This window comes from Pelmatolapia mariae, linkage group LG17 (genome assembly GCF_036321145.2).
Source record: "Pelmatolapia mariae isolate MD_Pm_ZW linkage group LG17, Pm_UMD_F_2, whole genome shotgun sequence".
Taxonomy (NCBI): domain Eukaryota; kingdom Metazoa; phylum Chordata; class Actinopteri; order Cichliformes; family Cichlidae; genus Pelmatolapia; species Pelmatolapia mariae.
The window spans coordinates 34,591,757-34,616,371 of record NC_086242.1 but is presented as its reverse complement, the minus strand read 5'-3'; the positions used below and the strand labels follow the sequence as shown (position 1 = coordinate 34,616,371).

The 24,615-nt window shown below is 40.0% G+C and overlaps 1 protein-coding gene across 6 annotated transcripts in view; it reads right to left on the bottom strand.

Annotated features, from left to right (window-relative positions):
• Positions 1–1,824: 1,824 nt before the first annotated feature.
• The window catches only part of slc38a4 (solute carrier family 38 member 4), a 35,058-nt gene continuing 12,267 nt past the window's right edge, over positions 1,825–24,615 (bottom strand). For 4 of the 6 annotated variants that reach the window (XM_063500776.1, XM_063500775.1, XM_063500777.1 and 1 more), the window contains exons 2-18: positions 22,978–23,227; positions 22,268–22,342; positions 21,336–21,374; positions 20,277–20,367; positions 19,612–19,727; positions 18,069–18,142; positions 15,311–15,403; positions 15,083–15,164; positions 14,917–14,999; positions 14,419–14,477; positions 13,240–13,500; positions 12,285–12,364; positions 11,197–11,297; positions 10,913–11,037; positions 6,549–6,693; positions 5,743–5,840; positions 1,825–5,552 (exon numbers count right to left, since the gene is read on the bottom strand). In XM_063500776.1, coding sequence (XP_063356846.1) covers positions 5,448–5,552; positions 5,743–5,840; positions 6,549–6,693; positions 10,913–11,037; positions 11,197–11,297; positions 12,285–12,364; positions 13,240–13,500; positions 14,419–14,477; positions 14,917–14,999; positions 15,083–15,164; positions 15,311–15,403; positions 18,069–18,142; positions 19,612–19,727; positions 20,277–20,367; positions 21,336–21,374; positions 22,268–22,342; positions 22,978–23,093 — 1,743 coding nt within the window. In that variant the 5' untranslated portion in view covers positions 23,094–23,227 and the 3' untranslated portion in view covers positions 1,825–5,447. The remainder of the gene's footprint in view (positions 5,553–5,742; positions 5,841–6,548; positions 6,694–10,912; positions 11,038–11,196; positions 11,298–12,284; positions 12,365–13,239; positions 13,501–14,418; positions 14,478–14,916; positions 15,000–15,082; positions 15,165–15,310; positions 15,404–18,068; positions 18,143–19,611; positions 19,728–20,276; positions 20,368–21,335; positions 21,375–22,267; positions 22,343–22,977; positions 23,228–24,615) is intronic. The other 2 variants (XM_065469473.1, XM_065469474.1) reach the window with 2 other exon arrangements.

The window sequence follows — 24,615 nt, the reverse complement described above, 5'->3', positions numbered from 1 at the left end:
AAGTTATTCATAAAAAGCTCCATTAACAATGGATTTGGGTGTGTAGAGTGAGTCATATTTGTTGTATATCCTGTGTTTACTTAACATATCTAATGTGGAAGATAAATGTGCTATTCAGTTTATTACTCATGCATCCTATCCTTTCCCTTTGCCACTGCAGCAAGCTGGACTTCTGGGAAATGGGAGCATTTGAAAGACATTCTTACTATTTTTGTGGTCATTTGGATGCTAATCTATGAATGCACACGGTTCATTATTTATGTATGAAGAGAACAAAAATGTTTTAACAGGTATATGAGGCAAAGGAGCAGCACAATGAGGTGAAGGGAGGTTTCTACAGATTGTCAATCAGAGGTCAAAGCTCACACATGTGGCATAACCAGATTTACAACTTCCATGTGGTGGAATCTGCATTGTCTTGTAAAGATGCCGTGCTCATACATAAAATCTCAGTTGGACAACACATTTTTAATGGCATTGATGAAAAACTGAAGCATGGGCCACCAGGTCCTTTCATAATTAAAGTCTGTTAATGAGTTCTTAATGATTGTTAAAATAATGGTGTAAAAATGCTATGGTAAGTACAATACAGTTATTTGCTTTGAGCATAGAAATGTCAGAAAATGACTTTATGTCTTTTGCAAAGTGAAAGAATTTTTATTTTAAGAATAATCTTTGTTTCAGTGAAAGTCAAAATGACACTTAAGTTACAGGAAGTTTTAGCATCGAGTAGAAAGTAGAAAGAAAAGCAGCAACAAGAGTATTCATACAGAAACATATGGCACTGGTCAGCACTCTTGCCTCACAGCAACAAGATTCCTGGTTTAAATATCAGCTGGGGCCTTTTCTGTGTGGAGACTGCTGTGCCTCTGTGGGTTTCCTTTGTCCACAATTCAGCAGCATGCATGTTAGGATAATTAGAGATTCTAAACTGGACACAATGTGTGATAGATGGTAAAGTGCTTGTACTCTAAAAGCCTTTGAGTGCTATATTAAATTAGGATTATTGATTTGTTGATGTGTATAGCCATTTTTAATGCTCCAGCTGGAGATGAGTTTAATTATAAACTGTTGAGTAGTTTGTTTGTTTTTTTAAGTAGTTTTATATTTATTGGCACAGTTTATATTTATATGCAGTATTAGTGGATTTTTTTAAAACTCTGCAAAACCTTTTAAAATGAATTGCATGGAGTGTAAAGTATTTTTTTTTTGTTTTTTTTTAAAATCCAAACCATAGTGAAATTGATTAAAAAAAATCATTAGAAGTGTACAAGCATCGGTACATTCAGTCACTCCAAACCATTATGAAGTTTTGTTGGTCACTGTACTACTCAAGCTCAACAGTGTTGTGGCAGGGCACGTGCCACACACCTCTGCTGGACATGACTATGATATATGATTTTCATGCATTTTTATTACTGTATTTGCACAATGCAGGAGAAAAACTCTTTGGAGAAAGAAAAAAATGGAAAGATTATAACATTCCTCATTTTGACTCTTGGGACATTACAAGCAGGTGTTACATGTCAGCAGCAGATGCTAGGTATCCAGGAAATTGAAGATTTATTTCTATAGGCCTAATACCATCTAATTGTTATGACAGAAATATGGTTCTGGTCACTACCTTCTCAGACACAAACTAGAAAACCCCCCCAGCATGTTATATAAAATCTGGAGTGACAAAAGGGATTTTTCCCATATCCACATTTACAAACATTTTATAATATACTGCATTTCTATTATTACCACTTGTTAGTTTGCTTTGGTTTTCTTTAAAGAACTATGATTTTAAAAGTTAAAAAATGATAAAAAAACATGTTTTTATTTCACATTTTTATTGTTCATCATAATGAAACAGCATCACCGATACAAAAAAAAAAGAAAAAAAATCCCCTTTGTTTAGGTAAAATTACAAATCTGAATGTTCAACCTGATCCATAGGAACACTGTGAACAGCAGAAACATTAAGCCAGTGCTTCTACACGGCTGAGGGTCCATAGAAAAATAAGGCAGGTGGTTTTTCTACACCTTCTTTCGAAACACATTCTGGGGACTTGTCTGTTTTACAAATCCATGAGAAGACTTGTCATTTAGACCAGCACGGCTTATAACAGCATTGTACAGCTTGGCTCGATCACACAGAAAAGGAAAAGAGATATGATACGAGTCTATCCGAAAGTGAGAAGAAAAGTTCAGCCAGACTGAATACCTGAGATACTAAAGTGGGTTGAAAGAGCTTTCTGATAAAAAACTGCTGTCTCTTCTCTTTATTGGATGAGCCGCTTGAAAAGACAAAACTCATCCTGAGGAACTGAGAAAAACTCTTACATTAGTAACAGACCCAGAGGAGAGAGTGAGGCAGATTTTCAAACACCTATTATTGAATATTGATAGTGAGTACTGCACGGGTCAAGTGACCCTTTAGTCGAGAAGCTTGGTGACTTTATCAGGCTGTAAAAATATTCAAGTAATGCCTTGCAAATAAAACCTGACCAAAAACTGGGCTTTTTAAAGATGTCTATGACACCAATGACATGCGTCACAAGCCACTGACATACAGCCAGCAATGGTGTATGATTGTCCTGGTAAAGCTTTAAGCTGGTGAACGTGGAAGGTTCTTATGCATAAAGGTATACACTTGCAGTACATGTTAGTTTAAGTGTATGGCTACATTGCATTGCACAGTGCAATAGCAAAAGAACCACTTGGTCTTGTAACAGATGACTAACGTGTCTCGTAAGAAACTTCCTGTAGTGTGGTCATAAAATATTTGTCTCGTCCTAATTTTGTTGAGTGTTAAATTACATGTTTAATATCAACACAGCTTAATCGTGGCTTTAACATTCAACCCAGTGACGGTCAGCTAGTGACATAAACCCTGTTGCCTTATTTCTGAGACTCCTGTGAAAACCGTGTTGGGAAGTAGGCTGTTGTGACGACAGGTTAATGTTAAAATATGAAAACAGATATATAGCGAACAACTTTTCTACAAATATACAAGCTTCAAATATAGGACCAAAAAAACCCCAGAACAAACTACTGTCTGACAGCAAGAGAAAAAAAAGGTCTAATACATACTTAGAAACTAAAACAAACACGGATTGCAGAAGAAGTCAAGTAGAATTCATCCATCAACCCGCTCACAAGCAATGAGTGTCAGTGTACCATAAAATAAAGATTATTTACAGAGCATATACAATTGTTCAAAAAGACCATGTTTGTAGGCCAAAAACATGCACATTATATACTATTTCATTTGAAATATCTATTTGTTTTTATGTACGTAGATCCACAAAGGATCTATAAATGCTGTCCACTTTGGCTGCGTGTGACACGCAATGGCACGGGAGAAGCGGTGAAACGGAACAAGTCTGAGGTTGTGATGCCGCCATTCACTGTTACATTTAAGGCACCTGTTTCAAAAGCCAATTACAATACCAAGAATTCAGAAGGCACAATAAAATAATGAATACGATTACCGGTTGTATATTATTCTTTTAAATTAAAAAACCCGTCAAGAATTATATATATAAAAAAATATATTGCTAGGAGATATCCAAATGTTTAGCTTTAGATGTTGAGGTAAAACATCTGGAGTTGCAACTTGGGATCTTGGTATACACCCTTCACAACATACTTAAAAATGGCTGACACCTTTAGCATGGTCATCTAGGTATTGAAGCATTCTTTGTTAGTTATTATTTACTGCACCCTTACTTCTAAAAATTACTGCTCTTTGATATTTTGTGTGTGAAGGGAACATTTTCACTTAATTGTCAAGACTTACACGTGAAGATTGATAACAATCTCGTTTATATGCCAAGTAAAAACAAAGGAACCTGGAGACTTGTTAGCCCTCGCTAGCATATTGACTGACTAGCTAGCATGGTTTGGCGTAAAGTTAAAATTTGCCTACCACAGCCTCTAAAGCTTAATAACTGAAATATTATATTTCCTTAAATTAATTTCTACATATCCGTAAATGTTTAAGCATTGGGTCACACTTTTATGGAGCGTTTCAATCCCTACACTAATGGCCTGACAGTAAAAGGTTAGCTTCCTACTTAACGTGCCTACATGAGATTGTTATCAATCTTCGCATCTAACTCATAACTTTTACAAAGTGTCAAACAATTACTTCAAACTGAATAGCATATAATTATGCAAAAAACAAAGGACGTACATTCGAATAACATTCTGCAGAGGGCAAAGTTCTTCTTGAGCATAATATGGCACGAGTTAAAATAATTGTAATATTTAGGTCAACCTATTCATATGTATCTTTTTTAGCTGACCTTTTTTAAAAATTGTCTAAAATGCATACTTATTTTTTCCCCATATAATTACTTATTTTTTAAAAAACCAATTCAATGTTTATCTCATGAGTTCTATTGTAAGTGCCTTAATAATGATTCCAGCAGGTATATGTATACTGCTAGTTGGAAATGATCATCCAGCTGAATGGGAAACAGCCTTAAGAGGCCAAGTAAGATATTATATACAACAACCATTTTGTCAGTAGATACACTTAATTATGTACATTCGTATCTTGCATATTTAGATCCATCTGTGAACAGTAATACTGAAAGCACCCACTTAATCTTGTGTGCACAGCCGAAATGAAAACGACCGGCAAGGAAGATCCTTGAGTTTTTGGAGCTGAAAATATCTAGCATAACTCTACTAAAGAAAATTGTTTGTGCGTGCCAACTTTGGCAAAGCTTCTGATTGTTAATACATAACACAGCAGCAAATCGATGTTGAATTTCCCAAATAAAAAATGGAATTAAATTGCTCATCAACCGTCATTTTGAGAAGAGATGAATGCTTAATCGACTGCAGGAATTTTAGGAAATAGTAATAATAATTATAGTAATGGCTCTTTACACAGCTACTACTGAACACAATGCTAGATGTGCTCCTTTTTCCATGGATGATGGCACACTCCAAAAGACTCCTTAAAGTTCACAGAGGACTGATGGACCTACATCATCGTTCCAGCCCTTCAACAATTATCACAGTTTACAAATCTGCTTCAAGTACAGGCTGCAGAGTATCTGTTCATTGTTGTTTCTTCATAGCTGGAAAAGAATGACCATCAAGATGATGGTGACGATCTAAGGCTGTCTCGGTGGCATGTTGGCATTTTAAACCAGAGACCGGTACCCCTTGTTGTGATTCTTTCATTTGTGTCGTTTCACATCCAAAAAAAGAAAAAAGAAAAAAATACAAACTAAGCTAAAAGGATCCCCTCCAGTGAGACTTTCTGGGAGGATACTGAAGATGTCTTAACCCAGTGCTGCACTCATGTCTATAGGCTGAGGTTCTATAACGATTTGATGAAATGAAGGAAACCAGTGGGTACGGAAAACAAGTGATTTGCTGTGGGGCAGTCAAGGAAGTGGCTGCACTTCTAAATGGGAAACTGAAGAAGGTAGAAAAGTGTTTTAATGGTGTCCCCCAGAGCCTGGGGGGTTGTGGATCCAGTCAAGAACGATAAGCGTCAAGCTGCCAGTCATGAAGATGACTCCCATGACCAGGAAGATGGCTGCCTGAAGAGAGAGAGAGAGAGAGACAGAACAAGAAGGGATTCAGCTTGTTGAGATACACAGAAGGGGTCTGTGGAAATTTCTGGCAGATCACATTCATCTGGCCCTCAGTGGATAAATGGAGAAAGCCGATACAGTGAGAAAGCAGCAGAAAGCATTGTGTGTGACTGCGAGTGTGTTTCTGCACACTTACCCCAATCTTCTGTGGGGAGCGTAACGGCAGCGACTTTACCAAGCGCAGGTAAAAGGCAGCGGGTAGGATGAAGATGAGCATTGTTGCTGCAGAGGCGCCTGCAATTAAACCGAGAGGAAAACTGAATCTGCCAATCAGGTGACAGCAACTGAAACAAACAGCCAGACCAATCACTATGAGGAGGAATTCTTTAAGACTTGAGAGGTGCTAACGAAGTCTCCTATGATGTGACGCAGCACTCGTGCAACTGTCTCAACCAAAGGTAGAAACAATGTTGAGTGACAGCTGTGTTTTTTAGACTTTTTAATAATTAAGGTGCATAACATAAGCTTTTAAAATACCTTTAATAAAGCATCAAGTCTCATATATTATAGGCATGCCATTAACTATTGATTTGAGGTGCTGTTACTCAGTTACAAAGTAGTACTCTTCGGTTTGATTTAGGGATTACTTTTGCAAAGCTGATTTTTCTTTTTTTTAAACTTTGCTCGAAGTGATCATCTTTCCTCCAACAGAACATGTGCACAGGCATCTGCTGGCAACTCTTTATTAAAAAGGGGGTGAGTAGGAAAGTGTTCTTCCTGATAATCTTAAACCTGAGAATCCTCACCAGGTAAGGATTTAACCTGACATTTTAAGCTTCTCTGTACTTCCAGCGGCTTTATCCAATTAAACAATCCCTCATCTGAAGGTGCCAATCAGGCGTGAACCGGCAAACCTCACTGACTCACTCTGGGTTCATGTGTCTTTTTGAAAGGGCAGAAATGTTGCTCTGTTCACTGTTCACACTCAGTGTCAGGACTTACCGATGAAGCCAAAGATGTCCCGGATGGTGGGGACAAAGATGACCAGGATGTTGTTAAAGGCCAGGATGAAGGCGGCAATCAGCAAGTGGCGAGTCCAGCTGAACTCTCGCCCGCTGAACAGTAACGTTGTGATGGACGAACGGATCTAGGAGAAACAGTGACAGAGTGGTGAATGTGGTGAAACAGTGTTTTCAGCTTTCTTGTAAATAGAGAAATAAACTTTTGTTTGATAAAAACAATTTATTCCAACACTAAAGTCAGTTGCTCTCTTCTTGTCTCAGTCAAAGAACCGAATCATTAACAAATATGCACGGCTGCCAGCCTGCGACTGAAGCCGATTCCCCACACTTGGCCAGTGATTGAAGTGTGTCAAGAGTTATGAACTCGTGTGTGTGTGTGAGTCAGAGAAAACCAGGAGATCCCTGAGCTACAGGCAACCTATTAAAGCCTGAACTGGGTGAAAGGTCGCAGGTATCAGGTAAAACCTGAGGCCCCTTTAGCCCGTAAGCCTCTGGGAGAGAGGTCACAAAGAGCCCTGCTTACAGCGCCCATTCAAAACGGCTTGGGATTATCTCCCGCAGCGCAATGGAACCATGGAATTGCATCAGCCAGTGCAGAGAGGAGGGCGGGCTCAGCCCCGGGGGGGGGGGGGGGGGGGGGGGGGGGGGGGGGGGGGGGGGCGTGTCTTTACGCCTTTTCTCTTTTTTTGTTGCTGCCAGCATGTGCTTTCTTCTCTGTGACAAACTAGTGGCTCACAGCACAGATAAAATGAAAGATTCAAACCCAAGTTTCTCTCTTAGCCATTTTAAAACAGCCCCTCCTCACCGCCCCAACCCATACCTTCACTTTACTCCCACCAGCGTAATTAGGACTGCTTGGAAAACTAGAGCCTGGACGCAGCATTTCACTCCAAAGCTTCAAATTATTCAGCATCTGACTGTCATCTGGCACTATGACTCTTGGCAGTGCACCCTTTGATATCTGCACACTCCTAACCTATTAGTATGGCCAGGCTTCGGTCAGTCCAAAACAAACCACAGATTAAGATCTAAGGTAATAAATGGGTAGTAAATTAAGAAAAGAACCATCGGTGCTTTGTGTTTCGTTTGTGCAAGCATATGTGACTTTTTCTGAGCAAAGTTAAATGTGTGACTGACAAAACCAAGTGTGAACTGAAACTACAAGCAGCACAGTAAGGAAAGCCCCTTCTCGGATATATATATATGTAAAAAAAGTGTTGCCTCGCTGTAGAACCACTGAAGCTTTACAAACCATTACTTCTTCTCTAGGCAAAAGGCTTTAATGCAGCCAAGCAAACCTAAGATGAATACTTGGGAACCGTGCTCTCTAGCGGTGACACCGATCCTGATGGACAACAACTGCACTGTGTGAGGCACAGACTGCCCTGCTTTCCCAGAGGTTTACATACAGAACACGCTTTGTACTTCAGCAAGAACAACATTCGGGTGTTGAGGTTGTGTAATCTCTGTCTGGGTGGTGTTTGTCCCCTCCAGCATGACACCAGTGTCATCCTTTTAACCTAAATTCAATAGAAGACCCCTCGGGCTTGTTTGCCCTCGGCTCTTTTGGAAGCGTTTCAGCACATCTGGACTGAAATAACACAACTGTTTACAGGAGCACACTTGGCCTATTAAAAAGTAAGACATTCACACGCCTGCATTAATCACCAGAAATGACCACTCATGACACATTAAATATATTTAGCATGAGTGGCTAACTGCAAATATTCACAGTCACATGTACATTACTAAAGCAGGAGCAGAGGAAGTAAAGAGAAACCAGCTGTAGCATACAAGCCTTTACATACATGTATTTAAGCCAGAGCTACACAAGGAACGTTTTTATGTTGATGATAGTAAGCTATTACTGGCTGTAAGTGTTAATCAGCTCTCTTACAGCCGTCTTTTGTGGTTTCCATCTCCTGCTGGAGCCTGAGAACTGGAGCACGTCTGACACCACATAAAACCCTTTCATTATATCCTGGATCCTGGTAAAGCCTTATGTGATGTGGCCTCTGTAAGCATCTATCCTTCACGTGACTGCACCGCCCTCTGCATGCACACACAAACACACACACACTTTCAGGCTTGAACGTTTATCTGGACATTTATCTCCCACACATACAGTCTTGTCTCGTCTCTTATAGTCCTCTACAAGAGTCAAAGACAGCTGCAGATAAAGCTAAAGTTAATCTCTACCTGAAGGTCGGCCACATTTTCCTACAAAATGAAGGTCAGGAGCATTCAAGACAAGATTCTCAAATGCCACACGGAAACTTGGCATAAGCGTTGCTGTGACTGAGCAGTTCTTTTGATCCGACGCCGTGCATGGATCTAGATTTAGCCAGTCTTCCGGCAGTGTTATGGCAACGGTAATTGCAGGAATAGTTATGGTCAGTTAATTAAAACCTCCCCAACTTTGTGTATTTTAATCAGAACGCTGTTATCAAATCAACTTTCCCAGTCACTTCATTCACACTGTCACCAGTTAAAACTACACCCAAGACTGACTAATGTCATGTGTCATGTCTTTACATGCAGGCATATTCAATCTAAAACCAGTTTGCAAAGCAGGATAACTAAAAGGAATTTCCTTGTAACAGCTTCAACGCTGATAAAACGGCCACGTGCACATTAGTTTTTTAACTCCAAGCCAAGGCTGCATAGCTGCCTTGCTCTTTTTCCTAATTCATCACAGCATCCCGTTTCAGTCTCGTGTTTCTCTGTTGCTATCAGTTTTCTATGTCCTCTGTCAAACTCTCTCTATTTCTCTTGAAGGACTCAGCTGGATATGTTTCACACAGTGACTAGACATGGATCATAAATACCCAGGATTACATTTTTTGATACAATTTGAACATAATTTCACATATGCAATATTCAATTCAATTCAATGCAATGTATTTTATATAGTGCCAGATTTCAACAATAGTTGCCTCAGGCACTTTATATTGGAAGGTGAAGACCCTACAATAATACAATATGATAACACAATAATGCTAACAAAGTAAGTCCATTACACTGTCTTCTTCATTGACAGAGTGGGTACAGATGCATATTTCTTATCAACAAAACTACACAATTGGAGGACTGTGCGGTCCTGGCAGAGGTTTGTGTCTGTTTCTCTTCTCTAGCTCGTCTCACTGGCTCCACCTCTCTATCGCCAGGAAGGCAGCAGTGAGAGTTGGGGTTTTTCCACTGTCCACTCCGAGTCTGTAAACTTCCACTGCAGAGACTGAGGGGGCTGAAGGGATTCCCCTCTAACATAACAAAACACAACAAAGGAACTGAGGGGGAAGTGGCACTGTGCGGGCATAAGCTCCATCCATGCGTCTAAAATGTAACGATGTGTGTAGGCTGTATGTAAGAGAGCACCGATGTACAGAAATGTGTCTGTATAAATGTGTGTGCGTGTGTGTGAGTGCAGTGTCGCAGTGTGTTTCCATAACATGCCATCACTTGCTGCATCATTCTCCATCAGCACTTTCCTCTGATTGAATGCTCCTGCCCCCTGGTGGCAGTCTGCTGTAACTTCAAGTATTTCCGAGAAGAATTCATGAATGCCCCAGCTGCTCTTCTCTATATTAAACCCAGTTTAGATGTGTGTGTGCATGAGTGCCTGGAAGCCAAAACGGGTCAGGAAACTTCCTCTGTCTAGCAGCCATTCTTGTTCTCCTCAAGTCAGATAAAGGTCAAGCTAAAATTAGTCCTTGACCATGTATGGACAGGCAAGTAAGAGGGGAAGCGTACGTGTGAATGAATGTGGCTTGTGAAGTTGTGGTGACTGGAAATCACACACATGCAGACTTTTGACTTCACGCTGAGAGAAAGCAACATAAACGGGTGTAAAAAAGAGTTGGGCCTCACTGCTGAAATCTTACAGTGTGTATGCCTGTTTGCGTTAATGTGATAAAAAAGTTTTGTTTTTTTAAAGAGCCTTCGTCTGTGCATTTGAGCTTTGAGGTGACGGCACAAGCTGGAGCTCCAAACTGAACAGTGTGTTCTTTTTTACCAACGGCCGGAAAAAGCAGCTGCGTCCAGAAAATGACAAAAAAAACCCCAAAACATTCTGAATGACTGCAGTGAATACAAAACACAGTCTGTAAGCAGACTGACAGAGAGTGGCAGCAATGTTCAACATTTACAGGCGTGGTGTTTGTGCTCGTGTGCTCTGACGTAAATCAAATTAAACTGCTGCCTAAATGAGGCTCCAAATGATGACGGCGAGTGATGAAAGAGGTTAGAAATAAGCTCTAGGCATGATATTTTACCATAAAGGCAACTTTTTCTGCTTCCAGAAGACAAGACAGAGACAGACTGTGTGTTTATGCAGGTTGTACTTACAGGGAAAAGCACGATGGGGACAGTAAGAGTGACGGCAGTGAGGACAGCCAAACGCACCAGCAGCAGCATCGTGTCAAACTTGTACACTTTAGTGAAAGTGTGCAGCAACTCTGCCTCCACGTTGTCTGTGATGTAGAGGGATAAAAGAGCAGTCTGTGAGAAATACTGAGACTGAAGAAATGGAAAAATAGGAATTCTAGCAAGACAAAAGAACGGAAAGGCAGAACAAAACAAACAAAAACCAATCGTGCCATTTTTTCTGTTGGTTAAACTGTTGCTTTTACCATAAAAGGTGAGGTAGCCAAAGAGTGCCGACAGCATGTACATGATGAGCATGGCCAGGATGGACAGGTTAGAGACATTCTGCATTTTCTTCCGGCTCCGACTGTAGATGGCAAACACACAGACTTTTAGAGAGGTGACTTCACGATCGAAATATAAGGATTTTCCCTACTTTGTAGGGTGAACACAAAAGGAAGTGTCGAAAACAAACCACTTCCTGCAGAAGTAACACCATTATCACGCCACTTCTGCAGGAGGTGGTCTGTTAAAATGGACAACTTTACATGTAATCTGCATTTTTATTGCCAAAGTCAAGTTACATTATACATGGATTACGGTAGTGTCAGCTGTGATGTGGACACTACACTGGAGAAGGCTGAATGAACCAGTCGATATTGTGCCTACCCTTACCTATGGTCATGACCTTTAGGTAGTGACCGACAGAACAAGATTGCAGACACAAGTGGCGGAAATGGCTTTTCTCCAAAGGACTTGCCTCTCCCTTAGCGATTGGGTGCCAGTTGAGGTTGTTTAGGAAAGTGACGAGTACGCCTCCCGGACACCTCATATGTGAGGAGTTCCAGGCATTTCCTACCGGAAGGAGGCCCTTATTTCTCTCTAGTGTGTCCTCGGGAGATTATATCTCTTGACTGGCCTGAGAATGCCCTGGTGTTTCCCTGAATAAGGTGGAGGCGGTAGCTGGGAGCTAGCTCACAACTAGCACTTCCCAAATGACAGTATTACTGAAAAATGCTAATCAGAAATCCATGTTAAAGTCCCTGACAGCAGTGCACGGGGAGCTATCTGAAACCAGATGAATGTAAACAATACCAGCTCTGGCAGAGGTCCACTACTAGGAGGCATCCACTAATCCATATTAGGAGTACCCCACACAGACACCACATTTTTTGCCATGTCAGAATTACTAATCAACTTTTTTTTTGTTGCTTTGAACACATCAAGAATATCAAGAACTAACCGTTTCTTTGCTTCCTCTCTCTTGGAAGACGTCATTGCAACGGGTCAGCGTATGATGATTTAAATGTATGTATAAGATGTTTGATGATGTAAATGTAAGTAGCATACTTACTCTTTAAGCTCGCTATAGATAGGCAGCACCTCAGGATGGCAGACGAAAGCAAAGGCCAGGATGGGAACAGTGTACGCAGTCTAAGGATGAAAAAAGTAGGGAAACGAGCCATTAACATGATGTAATATATATCAGAAGTATTCTTCTACTGGGTAAAGTAGCTGTAAAACAGAAATGCCTGCTGATATAGCCTCAAGAGAAAAGAGATTAGGGAGAGCACTAAAAAACCTTTTCCTCAGCATTTAAGACTTCTGATGCACCGGACAGTTGGACACAGCAGTGCTGCATTGCGGTCTGCTGTCTGCTCAGGTCATAAAAACTGGTATGCATAAAAAGACACGGAATATGTTTCCTTTCTTTGTCTCCAATCAAAGCATGACATGCAGACAATACAATGACCTTTACTTCTACCAGCTGCTACTTTTGAACGGTCTCATTTTTCTACTTAAATTATGTGAAAGGTATCATCGTGAAATTTTATTTGTAAGAGCTGTTATTACACAAAGTTTGGGGGATTTGGATTAACTCACTTTTATGAAGTATAATGCTACATTTAAAATGTGTACCCTGATTTATGATTATATTTGCCCACAGATTAAACAAAACATTTGTCACTCAAAGGCTGAAAACACAGCACCAAAGATGTCAAACATGTCTTGGCTTGGCATACTGGTTCTGTTCTATTCGAACGGTGTCTCGTCTATTCACCCCTACAGCCCCATGATACATTGTGTACATGTTTTCAAGACTTTACCCCAGCAACAAGATTATCTTCAACTTTACTAAAGTTTTGGAGTGTCTAATTAATTGGGAACTGATCAATGGGGAATATTTGTACATGTACAATGACAAACCCAACAGTTCTCCATTTGAGAAGCTAAAACCTCTTAAAATAACAAACAAGCAATGGACTGTGAAGGCAATCAAAGGTTCTGCACCAGTACAACGAACTAACCTGTGAGTTGAAGACAAAGTATTTCGGCGTGCACATCTCCTCATCGTCTGGGTGAGGTTCAGAGTGTATTCCCGTGGAGTGCTGGGTATCATGGCTGCCAATGATTGCTGGGGAAATGTCAGCGTGGGAGAAATCCATCTGTATTGACTTGTTTTGTAAGGCGTAGAGCCCTGGCATGTCCGAGCCATTTATGCTGAGATTGGATGAGTGGCCAGAGAGGAAAGGCAGAGGGCAGGGTAGCTGGGTTTTTTTGTATATTATCTGAAAAAGATTGACATGAAGTCTGACTGTGCTCTTCAAAGTAGAATTATCACATATTGTATGCTAACGTACTAGCTAACAGTTGTTTATTACGACATCCAAAAGATACGGAGCAACATTAGCATCTCAGCAACTTAGTGATTTCAAACTCCTTTTAGCTCTTTTCTAGCTTCCTTCAACTCCATAGAAAAATAAACTGGCAACTTAGTTGCCAAATAATTGACTGAGTTCTCCAGTTAGCAGCTAAAATTATCTGTTTTTTGATGCTGCGGAGGTAGCACATGCTGGGTTTATCAAGACTGTTCACTGAAGCAGGCTCCTTTACCAAAGAAGGTGCACATGAGCAGTGACAGTGAATCAAGAGTTTAATATTGTTAAAAAATGTCATCTTTGTAATTTGCATTTAGCGTCATTTTGTCATGCTACCTAGCAAGAAAATGCCAAAAGATACCATTATAACGCCAACCATACTGAAGGGTTAAAACAAATAATTTAGGGACGGTTGTTTTACTGCTTAGTTGAGGTGTGAGGCTGTATCTTAGGTTTTAGGTGCACCTTCTTCAAGAATAAGAAGTTGCAACTAAAATTTATTAAAACGTGGTAACAAAAAAATTCTTTGACCCTTTTCCCTACCACTTTTGTTCTTTTAGGCAACAAGTTGAGTGTTGACCTGGGAAAGTAAATATGAAAAGAAAGAAAAATCGACTTCCTCTGTTAGTAGTCCTGACACTGGCAAATCGGAAATCTGAGTAACTGGCAACAAGCCGTAACACAGAAACTATTAGCTGAAAGATGCTAACATACCACAAGTGACAAACACCTACGTACAGGTGGTTTATGTTCATACTGATCTCTTGACATACAACTCTTAATCACATTATTATTAGCACATATTCCGATTGCTCACACTCAACTTACCACACCTAGGAAGAAAACCATGCAGGAGAGGGAAAAACCACTGGTGTAGCCCAGGTAGCCTAAAAAAGAAACGAGAAAACAAAAAGTGAGTTCCTTTCTCACTCTGAACCTAGATAGCTGTTTTTAATGCATTTTGATGCCTTTTCTATTATATGTGTCACTCTTGCTTGTCAGCCCTATTAAAGAAACGCACTAACCAAGTGTGATCTGAGCAGAAACAAATTTAAATACTGACAGATGCAAAAAATCACCATCATCATCAACAAATTCAGTTCTAACATAAAGAATTTATCCCGTCTGCTGCTTTATACAGCTGTCTGTATGTTTTACAGACAGCTGCAAGAACATGGAGGCACTGAGGAATTTGGCAAGCCATAGCAAGAAGTGAACTTTAGAAACTTTAGTGAAATTGGAAGTCAGTCTGTGGTGGGAGCAAGTGGATAAAGTTTACAAAACATGTGAAGGAGAAAATATGATGGTTTTCACTTGTGTTCCTACCCAGATTTTTGAGGAGGGATAAAGGCAGAATGATTCCGACGGACACAAACAGCACCAGGTAATTTCCATTCAGGTACCATTCACTGCAAACACAACACAAAGTTAGACCACAAGAGATGGCACACGAACATTAGTTTGCTTCATCTTTAGAGGCGCCCATTCTCACCCGGAGTTTTCTTCTAAGTGCAGGAATGCTCGGATCACTTCTGGCAACTCATACTTCACTATAAAGAGGTAGCTGGACATCGCTGCAAGAGGACAACAAGAGCAACTTCAGGTTTCACGCAAACTACAAATACTTCTTTAGAGGTGCACATTACAGATATTATTGTAGCTCCAGTAATGCAATTAAAAACACGTATGTTTCATTGAAATACACTGATTTAGGGCCTACCTCCAATGTTCTGCATGATTATTGATCCAAATGCAGCCATTTTTCCGGGCCAGCCAAATGCCCTCTCTCCAAGCTTCTCATAGATGAGGGACCCTGCCAGAACAGAGAGAGTGACTAAGGATACCGGCCTTAACTAGACAATCAGGTGTATGTTACACAGTCTATTATGAGGGGCCGTACAAGCCAAAATTCATTCTTTCACTCTCACACACATACATTCTTCTTTCACACACACGTATTGTCACTCTCACATACATATATTTTTCTTTCACATACATATACTTTCACTCTCATATTGTTTTATTTTAATTTTTATATTTAGATATTTTTATTCTCATGTTTACACATATTTAACACACACATTGCAATATTGTGCTCTCTTATACATGTATTTTAATGTACATATTTACAAATTTTCACTCTAACATACATGCATTTTCATTTATGCATTCCTACATTTTGCTCTCATTTACATGCATTCAATATGCATTTAATCTCACAAATAATATATGTATGTAAGAAGAGAATGCATACATGTAAGAAGAAAATATATGTATGCAAGAGAATAATGTATGTGAATGAAAGAGTATAGTGGAAACGGAAGGAGTTTAATGGAAACGGAAGGCTGGGTGTCTGTACCGCTGTGATTGGCTGAGAAGCACGCGCGGGTCACTTTCAAGTGTCTGACAGCATGGAGGGGGGAGAAGAAACTCGAGTTCTTCAGCAAGCTATCGGGGTGTTAAGAAATATTTTATCATCTCCTGAAACGGTCACATCGTTGTCCTCGTCACTTGATCCAGATGGGACGGGCTCAACTTTTTTTTACGTGCGCTCAGAATAGTGGCACAAAAATAACGCCATAGTGACCCAGAAAGAGTAATATTTCAAACTCCGCCACTCTGTGCTCCTCTGCCACTGCCTCGTTTGAGTTTTGGACGAAATGGATTCTGGGATATTGTATTTCGTCATTTCGAGCTGATTGGAGACCAGAACAGCCAATCAGATATTTTTGCATCCAAGTCTGTGATTGGCTGGTTTTGTGGCACACAAAATAACGCCATAGGTCATAAAATAAACTTTTAAGATATTTTCATGCGAGAATGGTGCTGTGTAAACTTCAAATATCTGCTTGATTCATCAAGACATCACATGTTTCCATAAGCGCTCTAATGTTTTCGGAGATGCCTGTTACCCATCAGCTGACCGCATAGCTGTACTGGCCATGGGCATACCGGGCATTTGCCTGGTGGGCCGATGGTGATTTTTCATTTTTATGTTTGTTTGTTTTTGTAACGGTATAAACAATGAAAGGTGGTGGATTAGCCAATTGGTCATGATCAACTCTGGGCTGGACCAATTACAATACATCCGTATTGAGAGGAAAAGGAACGCGATTAGTCCCGTACTTCAGCTAGAATGAAAAAAGACAAAGCTGGAGTTATTCTGTTTTTACGTTGCACAGCTGCCTCTTCTCCCCTCATTCTCTCCCTCTCCTGTTGCTACTTCAATCATGAAACCGATCAATGATCAGCTGATCGTCTCTCTTGTTTGTTTATCTCCCACTTTGTGCCAGAAAGAGGAAACCAGCGGATGTCGCGCTAAACAACAGCAGCACGTTCAAGCTTGATCAGCTGTTGTTAGAATTTATTTAAAATTAGTTTCTAGTATCAGCTGATGTTTGCTGGAGCCACAGCTGTAAAAGCTGCTGCTCTCGATCAAGTGACGAGGACAACGATGTGACCGTTTCAGGAGATGATAAAATATTTCTTAACACCCCGATAGCTTGCTGAAGAACTCGAGTTTCTTCTCCCCCCTCCATACTGTCAGACACTTGAAAGTGACCCGCGCGTGCTTCTCAGCCAATCACAGCGGTACAGACACCCAGCCTTCCGTTTCCATTAAACTCCTTCCGTTTCCACTATACTCTTTCATTCACATACATTATTCTCTTGCATACATATATTTTCTTCTGACATGTATGCATTCTCTTCTTACATACATATATTATTTGTGAGATTAAATGCATACTGAATGCATGTAAATGAGAGCAAAATGTAGGAATGCATAAATGAAAATACATGTATGTTAGAGTGAAAATTTGTAAATATGTACATTAAAATACATGTATAAGCGAGCACAATATTGCAATGTGTGTGTTAAATATGTGTAAACATGAGAATAAAAATATCTAAATATAAAAATTAAAATAAAACTATATGAGAGTGAAAGTATATGTGTGTGAAAGAAAAATATATGTATGTGAGAGTGACAATACGTGTGTCTGACAGAAGAATATATGTGTGTGAGAGTGAAAGTATATGTGTGTGAAAGAAGAATGTATGTGTGTGAAAGTGAAAGAATGAATTTTGGCTTGTACGGCCCCTCATAGTCTATTTTGCAATTCTTACTTAGCCCCTTCTTTGTAAAAAAAATGTTATCTTTACAATAACTACTTCATTCTCATTTCTTCAAATGCCTTTAGGGAAGGGCGTGGAGATTTACAACGAAAGTTGGCATAACAGCAATTACTTTTTTGCGCTGTTACAATCACTTGTAAAGCTACTTCTTTCTGGCCCTTGTCCGGGCATTTTCTCATGCGTCATACTCCTCCCTGTGACCAGTAACCTCCCAATTAAATACTGTATATAAAATGTTATCATCTGTGGAAACATACACTTGTAATCCCTTAATCAGCAATCATAACATTTAACGTCGTAACATTTAAAAATGTTTAAAGGTCTGAAGAGCAAATACCAACCTCCTTCTTTAGCAGTCACAAGGAGCAGGTGTACAGAGTATAAGGAGAGGATGGCTACAGCGATGAGGAGGACTCTGCGCAGAGGGAGAGAGAGAGACAGAGAGGTGTAGAAGTATGAAAAACTGGTACTGTGTAACTGAGTATTTAACCCTTACTGTTAAAAAAACACTTAATGACATTTGAAGCTGCTCTGGCACATGTGTTGTTTGTGTTCGGGGGGAGGGGGGGGGGAATTCTGTCCTTTCAAAATGACTTTGGCATAGTTGTAGCATGACTAATGTCTGTGTCACGCAAATGCTACAAATACATCCATTGCTGCATTCTTCAAATACCATACTGTGTGTCAGCAGTGAGATTATGGCGGAAGAGGGACAAAGTTGTACAGCTTCCTGTAGTTATTTCACACCCCCAGCTAGTTCTCATTTTTATGCCCTGGTCAAGTCTCTGGACTGCAGCCATGTGCGTGGACAGTGGATGACAGAGGGAGTTGCGGTGGGTACACCAGGGGCATTTAGGGGGTGTTGGGTGATGGAAGTCATCCAGAGTCCAATAATGCATATGCACAGGACCAGATGGCTGAGGGAACTGACCACTGAAGCTCAGATGTCCCCGTGGGGAAGAGGTGCCCCCTAATCCGAGTGGTACGTGACCACAGTCTATATCTAAAAGAGTCATAAAAATCATTTTTATTTTGTCAGTGCAACGATTAATAATCAGACACTCTGATTTCCAAACAAATTAGTGACATTCCCGTCAGCCATAATTATCACGCTATTATACCATACAAAAGATTCCAAAATGCTGAATTGTCATGGTTGTTGTGGTAAGCATTATATCAACACGCGATTGTCACCTTTTCTAACAAAAAGTGAAAAGAACTTTCTGCCATCATTTGGCATAAGTTGGTTAGCACACACACTAAACACTCCACCTAGTAACGCAGCAAAAAATGTTTTGTCTTTCCTGCCCAACCCATAATTCTGTCATCTTAAACTCCCCTACAATTAATTCTAAGAAGACATGAATTAATCTGTGGAGAACAATGTAATGCTAACCGGTGTTTTTTTTAGGCCTCTTTTCAGGACTGCAAGGAGGGGTGACACTGACAGGGAGCTCTAACAAGCTTCAGCTTATAATTGCATTAGTTATTATTAATTAATTGTCTTTTGTGCTGTCTCCCTCCCCTCGACCTAAACTGGTCGTGGCACATGGTTGCCCCTCTCTGAGCCGAAGGTTTCTTTCTGTTAAAAGGGAGTTTTTCCTTTCCACTGTTGCCAGGTTCTTGCTCATAGGGGGTGGTCTGATTGTTGGGGTTATGTCTGCTTTATTTTAGGGTCTTTACCTTACAATATAAAGTGCATTGAGGTTATTGTTGTTGTCATTTTGTAATTTGATAAGTAAATTGAACTGAAATTGAATAATCTTTCAAAGTATATCCTGTGGAGCAATCATTGTTTTTGGCATTTGAAACCAAATTAACACCTAATCTCTATCAAAAATGTAACGCAATGCACTATATACCCGCTAGTCCAAACATACTTACGTAAAGAGAATGATGCCAGTGTTTGCCATGGCAAAGGACAGGCCCAGGATGCCGCTGCCCATAATGGCGTTGCTCAAGTTGAAGACGGACATGCCAAATGAGGCGTGGCCAGGATGCTGCCCAAAGTCAAAAGAAAAAACAAGAGCTTTGTAAGGTAAAAATATCTTCAGTTGAGTGATGAACTATTGATATTTACTACATGAATCATTAATGTTAGCATCATATGCGCCCTGTTTTAGAAAAAGAAAGAGCTAAACATTTGGCATAGCAAGCCACCTACAGACAGATAGAAGCTTTAGGAGACAAGCTGCAGTTCTTCTGCACTATTCTTATGGTTTTGACCTCACTCTCCTACAGCATCTCATAACTGCTAACATCTTAGAGACTGTGGTCTGCCATGTGGTCTAATTTAAAATAATGAGCAGGCTGCATATTGCACTTCTACCAACTGCCTAACTGAACACATGAAAAATTAATGTAGAACAGTAAGTGCGTCTGTGTGTATAATTAATAGTTTTCATTTACTTGAATTATGAAGACAGGATGATGAATTGTTGACATGTGCATATGCATTATATGGTCAGTAAAACAGAATATGAAAATAATATAACAGATTATATTGGGAGTCAAAAGGAGCTACATGGTTGATGTGACTAAATCCTTACATATTCTTCTTCATATTTCGTCTTCTTTGGTATCCCGTTTGACAGGAACCTGTGGCTCTCTCCATCGTCATTATCATCCCCATTAAATTGGCTGTCAACATTGAGAAAGATACACGTTAGGACAAACACAGTGAGAGGTTCACTTCAAATGTGTATCAACTTTCAGTGCTATATTTTATGATGTAACCGCCTGTCATCAAATGTGGCCTTTGTGCGTAAGTGCAAGCGTGAGTGCAAGCAATAAGATGCTCAACTGTCTATACTGGTTATACCAATCTACACTGCTCTCAACCCAGAGACTTCCTCTGAAGTAGAACAAGTTCAAATGAGTGATGAAATATGTAGATTTTCTTTTGCAAATTATTAGTGTTAGCATTCAGTCCTCCATCCAGGACTATGGTCATCCATAAACTGACTGTGAAAAAGATATACATTAGCACATGCAGTCTCTGAACAGCAGTTCATTTCAAATGTATCAACTTTATATGCTACAATTTACTGTTAACCACCTAAATCTGTAGCCGTAGTCTTTACATTTAAGTGCGAGTGTAAATGCAAGCAACAGAAAAGAAGCTGGACTGGTTATGCTGGTTATCTGACGACATTTGTGTGTGTCAGGGTTTTAAATGTAAACGTAAAAATTGTAACCGCACCTCTTTACACCAATCTATGCCTTTCTTCATTTGTTCTTAAAAACGCATCAACTCTAACAGCGCAGTTTTTTAAAAAACTAGCTACCCGCTGTGGCAAGGGAGCAGCTGAAAGTAGCTAGCTGGACTGAAACACCTTCCCAATTCAATAACCACCAGTGTGCCTCACCCTGATAAACACATTATTTACATGCAATTAATCTGCCGTCTTAAAGCCAAAAGATAGACATGCCAAATGAGGAGTAACTTCGCAAGTGCAAGCATAAGTGCAGGGAGCAGAAAAGGTACTGGACTATCTATGTTGGTTATTTGTCATGAATCTAAACCTTCTGTAAAAGATTTGTCAGACACAAGGAAAAATCCACCCTCCCATAGTCCTGTGCTAGTTTTATAAAGTTCTTATTATCACCTTTGTCCTTCTCCGTCTTCATTATCATCCATAAATTGACTGTGAGGATTGAGAAAGATATACATTAGCACATGCAAACACAGCTAATGGTTAATGTCACATATGTATCAACTTTCTGCCCCACAATTTGCTTTTCACCACTTGCCATCAGCTGTAGTCTTTATGTTAAAATGCAAGTATCAGTGGAAGCAACAGAAAAGAAGGTGGACGCCAACCTATGCCCAGAAAGAAAAGAATGGACAAGAATCTGTAATAATCTGTATAAACCAACCTAAAATGAGTAATAAAATATGTTTATATTTATTCTATGACTCATTAGTGTTTGCCAAGTCTGCTAGTCTTAGTGGATGCTATGTGCAAGCAAACCAAAGACTGCTGCTGCTGGTGAAAGATTCGCCAGATAGAAGGAAAAACTATTTATTATCATACTTTTTCCTCCTTCGTATCTCATTTGGAAGGAACATATCACCCATGTTATATTCACTGGCAGAATAGAGAAAGCAACAGAATGTATGTATGTATTACAGTATGGTCTTCTATAAAATTGAAATGAATTGAATTGAAAGTTATACGTTAGGACATGCAAATGTAGCTAATGGTTCAGTTCAAATATATGTCAACTGTGGTACATCTTTTTTGTAACCAGCTGCCATTAGCTGTTGTAGTGTTTATGTTTAAATGCAAGTCTTAAGTGCAAGCAAAAGAAAAGAAAGTAGAGTCTATAGCTTTTGTCAAGCGGTTGTCCTCAAATACACCAACCTTCACCAGACAAAGACTTATATTTATTTCATTAGTGTTAGCTTTAAGTTTACACTGTCAATGTGCAGCAAACCAAAGGCTTTGGTGCTGTTGGCGAAAGATTTGTCAGACAGAAGGGAAAATCCAGCTTCCCATAGACATGTGTTAGTAATATAGAGTATTTATTATCATACTTCTGCCTCTTTGGTATCCCATTTGTCAGGAACACATTGCTTTCTCCATCGTCATTATCATCCACATTATACTGACTGATAGGATTAAAAAAGATATGCATTAGGACACAAACACAGCTAGTGGTTCAGTTCAAATGTATATCAACTTTCTGTGCTATGTTTAGCTTTTTTTTAGCGAACTGCTTACAGATGTAATCTTTATGTCTATATGCAAGTGCCAGTACAAGCAACAGAAAAGAAGATGAACTGGTTATGCCACTTGTCTGAGGTCATTTGTGTGTCCACGTCTCAACTATATATGGAAGCTATGTGTAAAAAGATTCACTGTGCTGCTTCAGACTAAAACATATGTAATTTATTCTTAGAAACAGACCAAACATCACAATTTATTACTCAGCAGGTGTCCTGAAGTGATGCAAACACAGAGAGTCATTCATTGAAAACATTACCGTGTCACAATTTATGATTTAATCACCTTTATGTGCAACGAGCAGAGAAGAAGCTGTCTACGCTGATTATTTGACACCAATTTACAACTTCTGTCATTTATTCTTACAGACGCACCAATGCACACCAATTTATACCCAATCATGGTAAAGCAGGAGTTTAGAGATCAGCTTGTGATCAGATTGCCATAACCAGAGGCTTGCCCACAAAAATCCAGCCTTCTCTAGTCTACTGATATTAAGAAAGACATCACGGTCACTGACCTGCTCATGGTGGCCTTCTCGCAGTCGGTGGGCTCTGTGAGTTGTTCATCAAGGCTGTCGTCGTCAGCCACTGTGGAGACTTTCCTCAGTTCCATGCGTTCCACAATTCCCGGCATAGTGGTACAGAGAGCAGGACCAGAGGCAGAGAAATGTACCTTTCTAGGATTTTCAGGGTTTAGACTTCACCGGCACAGGATACAAGAACCTTGTCAATCACCTCAGCTATATCTTGTTACCGTTGAGAAAAGTCCTGAAACAATAAAGGAAAAACAAGACAAAGTTTCAGTAACAGAATTGGCTTTTTGTCTGTTTATATGTTGCTTTCCTTTTTTTGCTGGTCTTAAACTGTTCCAAGAACTGGAATATGCAACTGATTACAGGGGCTGTCAGTGGTTTTATTATCTGCCCTTATCAGGTTTTTGGCCTTGATGAGGAAGGCACACAGAAAGCCTTTTTGGCAGAAAGCCCTGAAGGCAAACTTCAACTTAAACATGGTTAACCATGATCTTTAACCTTTAACTATCCAAGTACTTTATGGCAGAAAGTGTTTCTTGTAGAAAGCCCCGGGGGAAGACCACTCCCACAAGAATAAAAAAATCCTTAAGGTAAAAATGGAGCCCTCTACTCTGGAAACCATTTCCTGGAACTGAGGGGCTTCCTAAGAGATTATATGTACCTTGGCACTTGTTACGCAGCTTCACCTGTACCAGGAAGGGTGACCTTGTGTTAATTTTATTGCCTTTTACATTTCACACAGGCTCAATTAGTTGTGTTAATGACTAAAGTTATTTGTATCTCTTGTCTCTTTAGGAAGATATCACAGCCAAGTGCTGACGTACATAATGACTGCTGAGCGGAGTCGAGTCAGCTCCAGTGACGTGAAACTAGGTCATGGATATAGCATGTCCGTGGGGTCGTCGGACCACCATCAGCTGCCCCCTTGATAATGCATGAGCTGGTTTACACAACTTAACCCTTAACATCAAAGAAAAGAAATGACACTCCACTTAGGGGCACCACCTTCAATTTCTGTAGTGTTCAAGTTATGTAAGAAGGAGGTCAACACACTGAAAGAAGACAACGTGATTATAAACGAAAATAGCAGCAACGTGATTTACAGTGCTTTTTTCCCCCCTCACACAAAGAGCTCTTTGACTGAGTTGGAAGAAAAGATCCTAAGGGCGACTCACTAATGAAAAACTACAAGGAAAACACAAACTAATGCAACGTGTACAGGACCAGCCAGAGCCGTGACACCGATGAACCCATGAGAAAGGACATTTCTGACATCCTCTTATGTTTCACGGCACTCGCAGCAGTAATGATGTGGTGTAATGCATTGAGAAGAACAAATATGTTAATGTAAAGTTAAAGGAACAGCTCGGCGAACCACATTTACCTATTCACACAGCTCTTTCTTCTGCCATGAACTTAACATACACTCATGGATTAATTGATGTGCCACTGTGGCAGTGTGCATGAGTCAACATGCAGACTGGAAGAGCTGGAGTATGCTGAACCACCAACCTTCTGATTAGGGAATGAGCCACGCTACCATCTAATGCACACACAGTAAAATAAATGCAACTCTCATGCCTGTATCCCAAATATGCAGCTACAAAAAAGACAAAAGATAAG